Below are 18,231 nucleotides of genomic sequence, written 5' to 3'. Positions count from 1 at the left end.
AAGGAAATTTTTCCTAATATCCAATCTAAACCTCCCCTAGCGCAACTTGAGGCCAATCCTATTGCTTGTTACTTGGGAGAAGACACCAACACCCGCCTCGCTACAACCTCCTTTCAAGTAATTGTGGAAAGCGATAAGGTCTCCCCTTGGCCTCCTTTTCTCCAGAGTAAACAGCCCCAGCTCCCTCAGCTGCTCCTCATAAGACTTGTGCTCCAGGCCCCTCACCAGCTTGGTTGCCCTTCTCTGGACACGCTCCAGCACCTCAATGTCTTTCCTGTAGTGAGGGGCCCAAAACTGAACACGGTACTCAAGGTGCAGCCTCACCAGTGCTGAGTATAGGGGATGATCAATTCCCTGCTCCTGCTGGCCACACGATTTCTGGTACAAGCCTGGGTGCTATTTGGCCTTCTTTGGCACCTGGACACACTGCCAGCTCATGTTCAGCCAGCTATTGACCAATATCCCCAGGTCCTTTTCTACTGGGCAGCTTTCCAGCCACTCTTCCCCAGGCCTGTAGTGCTGCATGGGGTTGTTGTGACCCAACTACAGGACCCGGCTCTTGGCCTTGTTGAACCTCATACAATTGGCCTCAGCCCATCGATCCAGCCTGTCCAGATCCCTCTGTAGAGCCTCCCTACCCTCAAGCAGATCAACCCTCCCTCCCAACCTGGTGTCCTCTGCAAACTTACTGAGGGTGGCCTCGATCCCCTCGTCCATCATGTTGACAGAAGGCATTTTTATGCCAAGTGGCATAAGTGTTTTGTAAATAGAAATCTTCAGTTGCTCTTTAACAGGCTTGTTTTCAAAATCTGAGCATCTTGTTCTGTTTAGACATTTAATTATTATGCCTGTCATAGTTTGTTTATTAAATAGAAATCAGTCAATATAAACCTTGCTATGTTCAGAACCCACGCAACGCAGAGAAAATCTCCCCCACAATCAGCCAGGGGCAAAGCACTTCCAAGGTAAACCAGTGTAAGCATGTGCTGCAGTATGCTTACTTAATAGTGCTGCAAAACCCTACTTGGTGAAATAGCAGAGAGGAGTTGAAAGAAAGATTTATAAAGCAGTAGAAAAAAAATTGTGGGGTCCAATTGTGGGCCCTCTCTCACAACCTGAGAATAAAGAAACATCTAATGAAATTGAAAGCAATGCACACAACACGTAAAAAATGATCAATATAAATAATTATTGTGTAAAACTAGATTTAATCTCTGAAACTCAGTGCTGCAGGGTACTGTTGAGATCTAAAGCTTAGCATTTCAACAAGAAGATTCAGCTTCTCTGCAGGATACCGAAATTATAGAGGTTACAAACCCTTATCCAAACCAATCCAAACAATTTCCAAAGCAAACACAAACACTGCCTAAGTATCACCACCTACTTGCTATAGGGCAGAATTAGTCAGAGCCTCCCTGCAATCACCAAGTGAACTAAATAGCTTTGCCATTCATGTCACATAGCAAACAAATTCCTCCAACACAAATCCAAAGACAAAAGAACAAGTGCCTTCATTATATATTACTCTGAGGACAAGAGAAATGATCAAAATAGAAAAATTGTGTCACTGGAACAGAATGCAAGACAGAATGTGTCTTGAATACACACAAAAAAGCAAGAAAATCCTCCCATTATCATCAGAGACAGGCAAAAATTGCAAGTCCCCGCCCCCCCCCCCCCCCCCCCCCCCGACATTATGACAACAGTTATAGTACACCCTAAACATGGGAACCATGGAAAGTAGCTACCATTGCTTCCTTTTCCACCTTGCTGTTTCTTGGCCCCTCTCAAGAGACAGGGCCAAACCCACAGCCAGAGGCAGGAGCTATGCCAGCTGCTACTACCTCTTCAATGGATATTGGGAAAAAACAGTGAGACAAGGATAATTAAGGGCATGTGCAAGCTCTGTAGAAACCCTAGCATGACTATCAGCAGCAACAAGCAGGAGAAGAGGTATATTGAACAGCTGAAGGTACTGGTAATAAATCAAAACGACCTTGGTTCAAACACTTTGGATAACAGAGACCATCTCTTAACAGTTGCAATTTCTTCGGTTTTCCATATTACCATTTTTAGAGTTTACCAGCCAGTTTCAACAAAGCAAAGTAAGTCTTAACTGGTGTTACATCAGAGGCTAACCAAGATTTATTCACAAGAGATCAGCCATTAAAAAGTACTATTTTCAAATTACAATAATCTAATTTTATAGATGCAGTGTCTAATGGATGCACAGCAAGACAGGCAAAATTCCCAGACTGCTAGGCATATCCTCTTAACCAGTCTCATCCATCAGGGCTGCCTAACAACATTAATGTGGAAGTCTCAAGAGAATTATTTGTACCCCATACCAAGCACAAACTGCAAAACCTCAACTTTTCACAGTCTTTACTACTTTTTTTATTCCTTAAATGTCAATCAGTTGGCATTCCTTTTAATAGGAAGGGTCAAAAGCCATTTGTGTTTTTAAGTCTAGCATTCTGAAATCGAATTTTATGGAACAAAGCCAAGAGCACAAAGTGAAAAGCTGCCTCTTAGCAGATCTGGTCCAGTTGTAAAAAAATAAAATAAAAAGTCTACTTTCAGTCAGCCAGTCTCTCCACATACAATTCACAGTAAGAAAGTTATACAGGACAGTGTAAATGAGTACAAACAGCATTATTTAATCTAAACCAATAGTTTTCCAGTCAGTAGAGTTCAGATTCTGACTTCAATTCTGAAGCCAGAATTTGTCTGCCTGATAAATTTTACAGGCCTTCCTCCATCTCCCCCCAGCTCTTTATTTGAATTGCAAGGTATGTATCAGTAGAATACACAGTAATTTTTACAGTGGTAGTTGGTAATTAATCTGGTAAGTATGTTTATTTGCCATAATATTTACCCTCAATTATTAGGGTGGGGTTTAAATTCTTTTAAATTGCCTATTTTTATTTTTGGACTACAACATGCAAAGCAGGCTAAAAAAAAATAATCTGAGTTTCTGTATCTACATGTCAAAAGACAAAAAAATAATTTCAGTCATTTCTTAGTTAAATCTCAATTATTCAAGTTCCTCTTGAATATTATTGAATATCAGGTTCCTCTGTCTGTGTAACAAACAAAATAGGAAATGGTTTGTAGCCTACAGCAAACTGACTTCATGTTGTGGCAGTCATGAATGACCTGTAAGGCAAGATGCATTTCAGTTCTCAATCATAGGCTGAGTTTTTCAACAAGAAGCTCAAAGATTACAAATTATAATTCATAATTTTAGTTTCAAACATATTTTTATTTCTTCAAAAAGTGCTGTTTCCTACGCACACTTTTAGAGAGATGGCAACAGTCCCTTCAACGATCGGTGAAGACACGCAAAAAAGCCAGCCTTTCCACTTCCCTGACTTGTTTATGTTACAAAGCCTCCATGAGAAATAAATACATCAGTAAAGAGGAAGGGCTTTTGGGCAACATGTGCAGTAAGTATTCCTTATGTAACAATAGTCCAAGGAGTGATTAACAGGAGAGGAACCTCATGTTGAATTACAAGAAACAGATCAGAAAGGCTGCATTTGTATTCATGAACAACAATACAATCACAACAACAAAAAAGATGAAGCCTTTACTGGAAAATACTGCTTACAACATACCTCAACAATTCCTGTCTCAGGCTACAAAAAGCTCTAGACTTCTAAAAATGTCTTCCTTTTACTTTTTCTTTCTCTCTCTCTTTTAAAAATTCTCACTTGCTATTTTTTGGCACAAGCTCCAAAAATTTCTAGCCAAAGCTCTATTTCAGATGTATTTTTCTTTAAAATAAAAAGACAGAAATGAAATTGATTTTCAGAAGATGAAAGCCTTTAACAAACCATCAGTGAAGTCCTTCTCAAATTGATTGCATCCATTCCCATCAAGCTTCTTCACAAATTCGATCAATTAAAAACAAAAAAAAATTCTAGGATCATATATGCAAACTTGTATTTGACAATCTTTTCATCTAAAACAAGAAAAAAAAAACCAACACAAAAACCCAAAAACCAAAATGGACCATCTATTACCATTCTGTCTCAGAACATCCTGCAAACGTAAGCACCTGTTCCTAAATTTCAGTGAAAGTACTCACACAGCAGAAATATAAGAATTCAATAATTCTTGTCTTACTTATTAAAAGTGCTTATCCCAGGTACTAAATATATGCCACAGGCAGCAATTGATCTTACAGCACTTCAGTTAAGTCTGCAATATATTTAACACATAAAGGAGACCAGTTTCATCATGTAGAGAAGGATTCAATGTTAGCAGGTAGCAGCTGCCAGCACTTGGATACTGTTATTAGAAATGGTTTAGGCAGTTTATACACACACACGGCATTGATGTGCCTTCTGGTTCAGGCATTAGTAGCTATATCACGCACTTGAATCGCTCTGTGAAAGGCACCTTAAAATAGAGCTGGGGTCTGAGATCACTTTTATCACTGTAAATGCAGAGCAGTTTCATTGAGTCTTCTGTTTAAAGTCAATGTGCTGGATTTACTCCCAGGCTCCTCTAGCACAGTCCAGGAGAGACAAGAGTGACACACGCCAACCAACAAAAAACTGAGCAAAGGTGAGTATTCTTTGGAAAGGCAGATTAGTGTAACCCATACAAAGAGACAAAAGCAATTAATCTCTTACACATGGAAGAATTAACATCCCGGTTTTCCATAGCACTGTACATCACTCCCACTCTGAATTTGTTTCCGTTTGAAGAATACAAAGTGAAGAAGATTAAGTTCTTCCTTGGCTAGGCCTATGCAGCTACCCAGAACAAAATGGGAGCCATTAGTTGATACAACTAAGAGGAGAACATGGTGCAGTAGTTGTGTGTCTTGAAGTCATGTGCAGCACATTAAAGCCAATGAGCAGAAAGACTTTCCCCTCATCTGACCTAGTTCTGTCAAAGATTCACACATGGAGATAGTGGGTGTAGAGGTGACACATGCAGTATCTTTAAAAATTTCAGAAGGCAGCAATTCACAGTGAAGAATACCCAAGACCTTGATGGGGAAAGTAAAGCTAGCTGAACTCTCGAAAATGCAGACAAGATATTAGAAGGCTGCCCAGAACTGTAAGCATACAAGAAAGTGAACAGCTAGGGCCAAGCCATCTTACAAATCAAAACAATGCTGGAAAAAAGGTGCCAGAAGGATGGTTGGTTTCAGGGCAAAGGTATATGATGCTGCAGATATGTCCTATTTGAAAGGAGCTACAAATTTAAGAAACTCCCCCCCCCGCCCCTTTTTTTTAAATCAGCACATAAAAAATTTTGTTAAAATCCAGTATAACTGCAAAAACATAATCCAGTTTGCTGGATTGTGAATTGCTGCTGACTGCACTGTGACAGGTGCAGCACAGAAAGGCACTGTCCCCAAACACCTTTCACACAAAATCAACAAATAGTAGCAGAAATAAGGAGAAAAAGCTCAAAGAAACAATAATTCTTCATTAGATTATTCTAAAAAATATATATCAATTATTTCTAACTCACTGTGTACTCAGCCATTAGTAGCTGGATAGATTCTGTACAAAGAGTGGAACCAGTTGCCCAGGAAGGCTGTGGACTCCATGCCTGGCAGCATGCAAAGCCTGACTGTGCACATCTCCGAGCAACCTGTAGCTGTAGCCGACCCTGCTCTGAGCAGGGGAATGGACTGGAGGATGCCCAGCGGGTCCTTCCCACTCCAGCAATTCCCTGATCAGATTAAAATGGAGTTCTGATAAATTACTTAAGGATGACTGTTTTTCCACAACATGAATCAGAGGGGGTGCTCTATACACGAGTTAAAGCCTTGAAAAGAAGCAGAATACACTTGTGAATGAAGTCTACAAATGTTAAATCAGCTCTATGGGAGGACAGAAGAGGACCTTGGACAACACCATGCAGGAAAAGCATTGGTCATCACTGATGAACAGATTAATGGAGGAACCTGACAGTAAGGAGCAACAAAATGAAATTCAGTCTGGAAATGAAAGGCCCCCAAAAAATCTAATCACCTACTTAAATCTAAAGTTAAAAGATATACACAACTGTGGCAGGCGTCCAATGTAAACCTTAATCCAACATAGCCAATATGCCAGTCTTTCTGATCATATCACTAATTTTCTTCACAGTTTCTAGGCAAGCCCCTGTATCTATTAGGGGAATGCAACAAACAGGAATATATAAAAGGTCCCCCTATATAAAAAGGACTGCAGTCTTAGGTCAAAAGTGATCAGTGACCTTCTTGGAGAAAGAAAAAAAAAACCTCTTGATGAAAGACAGACATGACAGATTGGGAACTATGTGAGCCAGCTCAGTACTCATTCACTGAAATTTAATGGGTTTTGACCCAGGCTTACAAAATAACTGAACTAACACAAGGGTCTTGCTCAAAATATACCACCAAAAATAACTTCAAAATGTGCTTTAGTTTGTCAAACCAACCTCCAACACCAGAAATTCAAAACAAGAACCCATTTCTTCCTCTGTTACCTACTCTTCCCAATTACACCACAGGACTATGGTAATTACTACATGCCATTTTATAACATATATATGTTCTTGTCCACCCCAAAAGAGAAGTTTTGTTTGTTACCTCTTACCGACAGTTATTTTGACAGTTCTTTTCTGAGAGTCCATCCTCATCTTCTCCCATAATATCCACTGCCGAAAATATCAGTGCAACCAGAATTGCAAAGCAGCATACCAGTGCAAAGATCACAATGCATCTTTGCTGGGACTGAAAGAGATTAAGATTAAAAAAGTTTTAATGGCATGAGCACATTCCAGTCAATGACCTGAGACTCTAAAACTTTTACATAAGATCTAAAATTCTTTGAAGATCTTGCTGCCATAGCTGTCAACATGAAACACACCTCAGGATGAAAACACTCTCAAAACTGTCCTTCAGGTATCACCTTGAGATGTATTTTAAATCCCTCAGACATTGTTAAATAATTCATGTCACAAATAATATTCATAATTTAAACTGTTTTCTGTTTGTACCACAAGGAAAGCATTATGCATTAAAATAAAGATTCTTACATTAAGTACGTATTTTTTGATTGCGCCTCACAGGTAAAGTACACACTTAGGATAGCACTCAAAAGGCTTGAGAGTTTTGTTGTGTTTGGCTGAAATAAAACATGTCATTGCAAGATGACTGAAGAGCAAAGTCTTTTTTTATTGCTACACAAAGTAACTGACATTGTTACTATGATTGTCACAGCAACTGAGGCACTTTGGCAAGTCCTTGGCCCACAGTACTTACAAGGAAAATAAATGCACAGATGATAGACGGGATTCAAGGAAACAATGGGAGACTGTTGCTCAGTATGATAGGCAATGCCCTCCGCATCTCAGATTAAATATTACAACATGGCATAGCACTACCTTATTTTACAATATGAAATCCTGCAGTACTAAATCAGATACAACTGTGTACAGCCCTAGATAAATGTGAAACTTCCTAAAGACAATGTCCTGACACACAACTTACATAGCTGCATGAATGTAAAGTATTTTTTATTTTAAAACCAAATGTCCAAACAAATATAATGTGTATTTTTCTACTGAAGAAAATTTGCAAAGCCACACATATATAAAAATATAAAAGTCTAACTTCTGTTGCCATAGATATTTTCTTAATTTTCATTATTGCCCTGTAATTAAAATGTCACATAAAGAAAATAAAGGAATGGGAAAGTGGGAAAGTATATGGGAAAGCAGGAAAAGTGTAAGGGAAAGAAGCAATGTTATGCTTGCTGCTGAAAATCAACTTCATAGTATTTCCATTGTTCCTGATATTTTTTTTAAGAGGTAATAAGTTTCAGAGCAATAAGAACATTTTCCCGTATGCATAAAGAAAAGGTCTGACATATTTATTTTAAAAATAAGCTTCCAAAACTTCCAAACTAGTGCACATCCCAGAAGAAACAAACTCATGCACCTCAGAACAAACCAGATACAAGAATTTTATTTCAGTCTGTGAAAATCTAAAACACAGAAGCAACTTCTTCAGACAAACAGAAACAAGTTCCCCGAAATTTAGTGAGAAATTAATGATTTTACCTAACAGTTACACTGACTATGCTGCTTAGGTTATATACATATTAGTCACTTTTATACACTTCAAATATACATTTAAATCTGTGTTTTCTAATATATCACCTAAAATGTTACAGCAATGCAGCATAGGAAAATCTTCAACCATTTACAAAGCCTACTTCCAAAATAAATAAAAGTTGAACCTTTTTTTCTGCTGCTAGGTATAATCACAGCAATGTATGAAAAGAATTAGAAATGACAGCATTTGGGTGCCCAGAACTAAGGCTGCAGTCAGACACACAGTAGGATTTAAGAGAAAAATGTTAAAACATTGCCTTGTACTACTGGCAAGAAAAACTAAGAAGTGCCAAAGATAAAGAGGTATTCAGATCTGGGACACTGCTTTATGCCTTTTATTCATCAGCATGGCTCACACTCTTGCTAAGATGACCATTGTCTCATGCAGGTTTTTACACTTCTGTAAGTGTATTTGCAGAAACTGTTTGATGCAGCTTCTTCCAAGCACTGAGTGTATCACCATGGCAGCAAGATAGCAAAGCTGCTCCCGTACCAGCGAGCCAAACAGACCCAGGGCTCGTTCTCTAGCCCCTAAGAGCCGGGGACGTGACCCAGCACAGCTTGCAACACAAGCTTTCTTTTTCCTCCCAGACCAGGATAACTGCAGCCATTCCACTCACTGGGAACAGTCCTGAGTCCATATTTTGGGTAAATATGTCACAACAAGCATCGTAGCTCCCACACAGTATAAATGACTTCATACTGTTGCTCCAGGGAATAACTCCCATCTTCTTGCTGTGTCACCACGCAAGCAGCAGAACAACTACAGAGAGTTGCAGGGTCACTGGACCAGCAGGGACCACGGTAGCCTTCAAGGCTGGGCCAACACATGTGGAGACAGCAAGAGATGTTTCATTAAAAGGAGCCCACAATACCTCTATCACACAAGTCATAAAGCAGCAGTAAAAACCTGTTAACCAGCTTAAAATTTAAAGGCCCAAAGCTGTATAAAATCTACAGTGTATCAAAAATGATACAGTATCACAAGAAGGAGGGATTAAAAAAAGAAAAAAAAAAGCAGGTGCAACAGTTGCCTTAAGTTCTTTCAGTACCAGGAAATTTTATGGTAGCAATTTCTAGGTGGTTATGTTCAAGGAATACAGGAAGAGTAGGCCAAAATAATTCTGAATGGATCCTCCTAATCTAGCTTTAAGTCCCATTCCACATACATTTGGGGAACACAGTCAAGGCTTCTTGACTTCTGTGTTGTAGTCAAAATTTGTATAAAGTTTAAATCCCTGTTCTTTCAGTTCAGCATGTGTACAGCTTGTCAGGCTCTGCAGTTTGACTGACTACTTCTCCCTATGAGTAGCACAAAGTTAGTACCACTAGTAAGACCACTGCTATTCTACCAGCACTAAAGACAGAACTGCATAAATCTAATTTACTGCTCTTATTTACACAGATCCTTTATATTATGCATTTGTCTTTGACAATTATAACAGATAGTTATTTCATTTTTTCTTAAGTACCAGCTTAACAGTATGGTTACAAGCAGTGTAGTAGTATACCTTTTAAATCCACACACACAAAAAAGAAGAATCTTATAAAACTGTGACAATAGTATTTTTTCTTTGAACTAAGGATAACACAAAATATTAAATAAAACAAAGCAAAAATTCCAAGTTTGCAATTATCCTATCCCTGCATTTTTAGTCACAGGTCTGAAAGGTCAGGTAAAGACCATTTTTAAAAAAAGGAGGATTTTGAATGGTTTCACAGTTCATCTTGAAATTATTCCTGCTGAGCGGTGAGTTTTTTGATTGCTTTTTAATCTATATATTACAATAGTATTTAATATTTCAATATTGCTTAGATTCAAATTGATGTTTATATTAGAAAACAAACAATAAAAATAGCTACTGGCACCAAGCAAGTCCTCTGAGCCCTTCTTTTGACAATGGTAATAAATCTTAATTTTCATGCATTAATGCCATACTGCAGGCAATTTTCTAATAGACTTTTTCTAATTAAAATAGATTAGAACAGTCCATGTCACTGTTTTATTATACCATCCCTGTGTGCCCGTGTGTGTGCATGTGCCAGTAATAGCACGCATCTTGAAAGAATTCAAAATACAAGAGCTCACGCCATAGACAGGCTAGGAGGAGTCTGTCAGATTTGCTCTTCAGACTCTTACGTCAGTGGGCTGGGGCAGACCGCTTGCTTGATGCTGTGCTGTTGCGTATCCCGTTGGCAACTGGGATCTCTCAGAGCTTAGCCGACCTATCGTTCTGCTTCCTTCAGTAGGTGCTGTCCTGGTTTCAGCTGGGATAGAGTTAATTGTCTTCCTAGCAGCTGGTATAGTGCTAGGTTTTTGAGTTACATATGAGAAGAATGTTGATAACACTGATGTTTTCAGTTGTTGCTCAGTAGTGTTTAGTCTAAAGTCAAGGATTTTTCAGCTTCTGATGCCCAGCCAGCGAGAAGGCTGGAGGGGCACAAGAAGTTGGGAGGCGACACAGCCAGGACAGCTGACCCAAACTGGCCAACAGGGTATTCCATACCATGTGATGTCATGTCCAGTATATAAACTGGGGGGAGTGGGGCTGGGGGGATCGCTGCTTGGGAACTAACTGGGCATCCGTTGGTGGGTGGTGAGCAATTGCGTTGTGCATCACTTGTATATTCCAATCCTTTTATTATTACTATTGTCATTTTATTAGTGTTATCATTATCATTATTAGTTTCATCTTTTCTGTTCTATTAAACCGTTCTTACCTCAACCCACGAGTTTTACTTCTTTTACCGATTCTCTCCCCATCCCACTGCGTGGGGGAGAAGTGACTGAGCAGCTGCATGGTGCTTAGTTGCTGGCTGGCGTTAAACTGCTACAGTGCCTAAAAATCCTCTGTGTTTAAGCTTTCAGTCTTCAACACTTACTTATGGAACACAGGATTGAGAAGGATCTCTAAAGCTTATGTAGTCTAGCTGTCCATATATATGGTTAATTTATATAGATATTACTTCTAACAGATATTTGTCTAACCTGTCCCTAAAAACCTGTGGATGAAAGAGGTCCTACAGTCTCTTCAGGCAACTCATCCCATGAGTTAGTACCTTACTGATGCCTAACTTAAGCCTCTTATGCTGCTATATACTTTTTTTTCATTCCCATACTTGCTGAAAATGGAGAACACAGTATTTCATTCTTTCCTGCTGCAGTCTCTTACATATTTGAAGACTGCTAGAGGTGCTAAAAGACCTGGGCTCAGAGAATCTACTGGCTTGACTGGACCTGTCAGAGGACAACCATGGCTGAGATTTCACTCTTAACAGTGGGGAAATCTCTCTGCTGTAAGCCCAGAAATTCTGTTGTATGAGAGAAAGGTTTCTTCAGAGCTAATGAAAAAAATTGGGAAAGAAACTCCTGCAGGAAAAAGGACTATCAAAAATGCTATTTTCCATTTCATGAGCAAAATGCGTTTCTTTCACCTGCCTCCTCTAGCTTAAGTAATACCAATGTTAAAACAAATCCACTGCATTTACTAAAACAAAGCATGGTATTTTTCATGCTGTTATACCCCTAGGTAGACAGTGAGAAAAAGAGCAAAAGCTGCACAATGGGTATGCAGTACAGTACTATTCAGACTAGATTTTAATATGAGAAGACCCTATCTCTTTGTTTATTATTAAGAAAAAGGATAGTCTATGTCAGTTAAGGTTGCATCAGAGCCTGTGATACCCAAGCAGAATTGAAAATGAGAGAAAGAAAAAGGCCTCCATCTTTACTGCACTCCTGTTGCTCAAAAGCTGTTAAGAACACTTCAATGGCCCATAAAGCTTTCAGTTTCTTCACAAACGATAGGTATTTCTGCAACACACTAGATTTAATCAGGAATTTACTTTCCCTCAATACAGCACAAAAATGTTCTTCTTTCCCCAAACAGGAGCCATGAAATTGTAATACTACATCCACTGAGAAAACTGGGCACATAACAACAAAACACGTCATGGCTTTGAACTATTGCTTCATTTTTATACCTATTTAAAGAATAAAGGAGGTAATTTTTATACAGCATACTAATACGGAGTTCATATCTGTTTGTAAGAACCACAGAGGCTCTAAGAGGTAGGTTTTCACATCTTCTGTCATATCAGTAGTCTGCTCTTCCCTGCAACATGTCTGAACACCAGTGTGAGAACAAAAGCACTCATCTTCAACATGAGTAACCTGTTCAACAGCTCCTAAAATTCTGCTTACGAGTGGGGTTTTATGGCCTCCTACAGTACATTTGCCAAAGATAGCAAGGAACTGGACTTCAAGAATTAGCAATCACTCTTGGATTAACCTTGGTTCTTGAAATCATAATGTGTGTTTATTAGAGAAAAACATTATCAGAAAGACTGTTTTCCATTAATCTGGAATCCATACACAGTAATAATCTTCATTGCAGACTTAAATCTTCCAGCTAGCATGACCTAATACCAATTAACACTTAAGCTCCTATTAAACAAAAATAGGAACTAATCCAAAAGTGCTAAGGTAAGTTAAATATGTTCAAATTGGCTGGGCCCAGTGAGCTTCATTCTTGGATATTTAATGTACTGATTGAGGCTAACACAGAACTTTTAGCATGTACCTCTGAAAACTCACGAGCATGAGTGAAGTATCAGAAGACTGGAAAAAGCAAAAGTGTTACCTATATTTAAGAAAAAAAACTGGGCAGGCAATAGAAGCTAGGAAATAATAAACTGTTATTTTAACTTCAGTCTCTAGAAAATACTTGAACAAGTAAGCTATTATACGTAAACACCTAGAAGATAAGAAATTTTGTCAGAAAGATGTCACATCAATCAATTTTGATTTCCATCTTTCCTAGTCACGAGCCCTGTTATCCTGCTGGAGAAGCTGCAAATAACATATACTTTGATCTGTGATAAAAACTTTCTTAGAAACCACAGAAACTATGCCCAGATTATTATATGAGAGGTGTAAAGCTGGTTGAAATATCATGCTCATTTTAAAAATGGGAGGACATTTTAGAAAAGATTCAGAGGATACTGCTGCATATCTGTTTTTGTTCACGTCTTCATTAACAATCTAAATTATGGACTAGAAAGGAAATGTGCTTATTAAGTTTTCAATCAAAACCAAAGCAGCGCAAATTGAAAGCATGCTGGAAGACTAGATTAAAATTTCAAAATGTTCTTGGCAATTTAGGGGGTATGTTGAGAAAAATAGGTTAAAATTCAATTAAGGAAAAGAGCTACCAGCAGGTAGGAGCATTCAGTTGCACAGATACAGGAACTGAGAAACCATTAGGAAAAAAAGGATAATCAAAATGATTAAGAGGCTGGAGCAGATGCGTTAGGAAGACAGACCAAAAAAGGTCTGTCCATAGTTTGGAGAGGAGAAGAAATATGACCAAGGGGTACAAAATCATCACAAGAGCATGAGGCATAGTGAAGGCAAAATTATTATTCACCAAGTACCACAATACCAGAAACAGGGGATGTTTATTGAAGCTTGTAGGAGTTAAGTTTAAAAAAGATAAAGTACTTTTTAATGAAGTGGATATTGAGAGTCTGGAATTTGTTGCCACAGGAGGCTGTGAAAACAAACAGCAGCAGCAGGTTTAAAAAGAGATTAGACAAAGCCTTAGAAAACTTGTCCAGAGAAAACAGACAGGGATGCGTTCTCTAATAGAAATGATGGGGCACATGCCATTGCCACTGTTAGACACATAGTACAGGACTAAATATGGCCTGGGTCTGAGCTGTAGAATATATGTTCTACACTAAAATAGTTTCCATTTTCCACAGAAGGACCCATGAGTTGTAGCAGAGTACAACCCGAACATGAATCAATCATGTCACAGTGTTGTGTTGACTTATGTCTCTACATCCTGCTATAATGTTTGTACTGCATACAAGGCAAAAATAATCCTTACCCTCTACTTCAAGTTGGCCTATTTTGTTCACCTTTCAAGACTGCATGGAGACAATTTAGAGAAAAATCAACAATAAATATTTAGTCCTACAGTTACCTACAGAAAAAAAGAGAATCAAGAGTTAATTCTCCAAACAACATTCTTCAACTTCTGTGCAATTTTCTAAGCAAACAAGGCATGTGAAGTCACACTGTCTGCTCAGTTTCTTTTGAATCTGTATTTGAAAGAAAGATTTATAGAAATGTAATTCTCTCAGACATTTTACAAAATCCAGTATGTAGGTAGACTTGACTGAGAAAGACCCAAATTAGTGCCTCTACCGAGGGAAAGATGGTCCGAAGTTTTGCCTTCCAGCACACACACAGCTCGGCACCACGCAGCCTCATGGAGAGAGGGATGGGAGGAATCGCTGCCGTGGTCATATACAGAGGGGTTGTGTGTCCTGAGCATGCACCCTCAGCGAAAAAACTGTGTTGGTTTCACTGCTCGCTGAGCAAACATTTAATCCAACAGGTCAGGCATATAACACGTGGACAGACACATTACTATAAATAGAAAACCAATAAACTACTTTGGAAGAAATCCAAGGCTTTAGAGGTTGCATATATTAATCCCCTTCACACAAAGTGCTATATTACAGAAAGCTATTAACATTCAGAATATGAGCTCTATAAGAAAAAAGGGTTTCCAGCACATGACCAACTAACCTCTAATGCATTTTGTTGACCAGAACTGGCATAAGAGAAGGAGTGAAAAGCCTGAATACATTTAAATGTTCATGTGCCATTTTCCCAAAATTGGACCCTGACTTCTCAACATGATATATGGACTCAGTCTTCAGCGTAATGTAAGACAGTAGTATAGTTTGGCAATGCCAAAAAAAGGCCATTGTCTACCTTCAAAATAAGAGTCTACTCAAATCCAGTGTCTCCAGTAAAGAAAAAAGGGAAAAACAAAAAAAGTATTGAATAATCTGAACTTGGCCCGAACAACCAATTCAGAATACTACTAATACCTCATTAGTAAAAACCACTGTACATAGGATTTCTATATCCCGATATCTCTTCACCCATCTTTAAACCTGGACCCTCTAATTAAGGACTCTTACCACAGCTAGCATTAGACCCATTAATCTGCCAGGGATTTTGCAAGTAAAAAGTGCTGGGCTAGAGAAAGCTATAAACGATTTCTTCACCATATAATAAAAAGACAAAATACCTTTTGAAAAAACAAACCAAACAAAAAAACCCAAACCCAAACACCAGGACTGATGACAACAATATTAGATTAACATTTTGGGGTAACCCAAGAAAGAGAGGTCTTAAAGTACACTGAAGGGAAGGATGGAGGGAAGAAAATAAATAAGAAGGGAGGGAGGGGAAATATGTCCAATATGGGGAAAAAAAACCCCAACAACATAAGTCCATGGTTCACAAAAGAAGAGTTGGAAACAGGAAGGAAGCAGAAAGGCAAGTAAGAATGAATGAAAACAGAATTATAAAAGATAGAAGCAAGAGGTAGAAAGAAAAACTGAGAAAACTGGATTTAAATATAAAATTAAAAAGATACAAAAAGATATAAGAAAAAAGGTTAAAATTTCAGATTAACACTTGAGAGTCTACACACTAGAACACTGCAGCTAAAAATAGTGTTACAAGCACATATTCACATACAGTGCTCAACTTTATATATTAGGTGTTTTATGTACAGATAAGGGACCTTCTATATACAACTTTAGTTCACCAATATAATTAAAAACTGAACTCAGCCCTCTTCAGAAATCCAGTGAAACAGAGCCAGTAATCACTGAGCAAACAAACATTTAAAGGTCTATTGTTTCTCATCAGGAACCGGATCTTGTAAGGCAGCATTTTGAGAAAGAATGAAATTAATAAATACATCAAGATGCAAGCTATTTACTATATTGCAGAACAGTCCATTTAAAATCAGTTATAACCGTCAGAGGACAGCTGGCTGGGGGAATCTAGCAGATGATACAAAAACTGGCCTATAGTTTACAAGCCCAGGTATCAGCAGGCACTGTGGTTGTCCGACTGCTAGCAGAAAACGCTCTTCACAATTTTACACCCTTTATGTATCAACTCTGGAGTCTACAGCATAGCAGCAGCCCAAGCAGTTAGAAAGCTCCAAGTAGTAGCCCTACATCTCTCCACATCTAGTTTAAACTTGATGTTGACAGTCTTAACTCCTAATGGAAAACTAGACTGAAATACCACAGTCTCTACAAATCAGAATCTTCTGCAGGCACTGAACATGAAACTGCAGTAACTTGCCATATTGCATCTGCCTCTAGCCAGAAATTCTTGTCTTCATAATCATCAGGGGAAAAAAAAAAAGAAGTCTACATTACTATTAACTTTTCCACGCTTGTTTGCATTCATCATAATCCCAATTTTCTACTAAGCCTTACCCATGAATTTCTTAAATCTCTTCTGGAACGAACTGTTCATTGTACACTTTCAAATTTTAATCTAAAGATTAATCATGTTTCTACTAAAGTGAAAAGGAACATTTTAAATTATACAGAAGGAGGAAAATATACTTTTATTCTTAGTTGCTGGTGAAACATGCTCGAAACTTTTCCCCTTAAACATTTCAGACTCATTTTTAAACATCTCACCAAGGAGGGAAGGACATCCCACATCTGAAGTACTTGAAGTCATGCATTTAACAGGTCTAACACACATTTCAGGTTTTATTTCCATTTCGTCAACTTTGAACACCAAATGAGCTGGAGCGCTGAACTGTCAATTTGGCTACAATGACTGCAGAGCGAATCCATCCCACTCCACCGGATCAGTCTAATACACATTCCTCTGGCAGCACAATTCCGCCCCAAACTAGGCAGGACTGCCGTAACTACAGGACAGCTTTAGCTCTTCAGGTAAGGCTCCTAAAGGAGCAAAATATACCAGCAATAAAGGTTCTAAATTCTAACATCAACTCTGTATTAAAGCACGCTCCAGCCTAAGGACAATCTGTTGAGATGGCAACATCCAGCAGAACACTTTAACAGTCTGAATCCAGGACAAGAAGCATTTGGGGACAGAGGACAGAATGGGGTGTGCTCTGGCTAACTATAGCAGTTAGTATTGCAACACAAAGAATTTGAGGCCGCCTGACAGAAGGGATCAGAAAAATGTTTGGCAGCTATTTTGTGTGCACACAATAACAAACATTTACATGCAAAGGACCTTTTAAGAGAAAATGCAGTAAGCCTAACAATGTCGGTGCAAGTATATCCATGACAGATTATTCCATATCCCTTTGGCATCCAAAAAGCACCTAAATGCCTTTGTGGGTCTTACCCATATCTGTGCCATGTTCCCTGAAATCAATGAGCATTTGGAATGTAGATTCTGGTTCCAGGAGAGTTATTAAATGTATAATTTTTTTTTGGTGTATATATATTCTTAATTATGTATATTTATACACACAGACACTCCATATATATAATAATGACTGTTAACAGCCAACACAAATCTGTTTCTAAATCACAAGGAAAAATCAGTAATATGTTAGATTCAGTTATATATGTTTATTTGCGAAGGCAGACCAGACTATATACAGATGAGTACACTGATTTCATACTTGTGATCTCTAATTTAAAAACAGTAATGCCTCTGTGAGTTTTAAAAGTAACTATAATTTATTTTAGTACTTTAGTAACTGGAAAAAAAAATACTGGTGACGCACGCAGTTAAGTAACCTAAAACTTGCTGACAGCACAGCATCAACCTCAAAAATCATATTTCTTTCAAGAAACTGTTTTATCTAATAATGCTGCTAATAAGGCTTTAAGATAAACTAAATGAAATTTGAAAGTCATGAGGAAAATTTTTTCACAGTGTTTGCATATGTCATTTCCGGCACATTAAATGATCATATGTACAGTCAGCTCAAGCTTCTTGGACACAGCCTTTCATTGTTTTTCCAAGATTCTTCTTTTAAAAGGAGACAAGACACCCCCCCCCAAAAAAAAAAAAAAAAAGAGTAAAAATAAGAAATTGTGGCTACGGGCATATAAATGCCACCAGGGAGGCTGTCAGACACAAATTTGAACTCAAGTGCAGTTCTGCAGCATAACAAATTCACCACTCTGCCTGGAGCATGTTTTTTTCTTAGCCGGATTAACAAGGCAAAAGACATTACCTTAAACTTTTTCCACTGATGTTGAAGCATCTCATCCTGCAATTGGGACAGG

General features: G+C 38.3%; 1 protein-coding gene across 4 annotated transcripts in view; it reads right to left on the bottom strand.

The window, feature by feature from the left end:
- PLD5 (phospholipase D family member 5) overlaps positions 1-18,231 on the bottom strand; it is a 194,765-nt gene that overhangs the window by 109,868 nt on the left and 66,666 nt on the right. For 2 of the 4 annotated variants that reach the window (XM_075043188.1, XM_075043189.1), the window contains exon 2: positions 6,591-6,727. The exons of 1 other annotated variant lie outside the window; for it this stretch is intronic. In XM_075043188.1, coding sequence (XP_074899289.1) covers positions 6,591-6,727 — 137 coding nt within the window. Of the gene's footprint in view, positions 1-6,583; positions 6,728-18,231 lie in introns of those variants that run through there. One more of the 4 variants, XM_075043191.1, reaches the window with a different exon arrangement.

The sequence above is a fragment of the Buteo buteo genome, chromosome 12 (assembly GCF_964188355.1).
Source record: "Buteo buteo chromosome 12, bButBut1.hap1.1, whole genome shotgun sequence".
Lineage (NCBI taxonomy): Eukaryota > Metazoa > Chordata > Aves > Accipitriformes > Accipitridae > Buteo > Buteo buteo.
The sequence above is the reverse complement of the archived record's forward strand: the minus strand, read 5'-3'. Positions and strand labels throughout refer to the sequence as shown.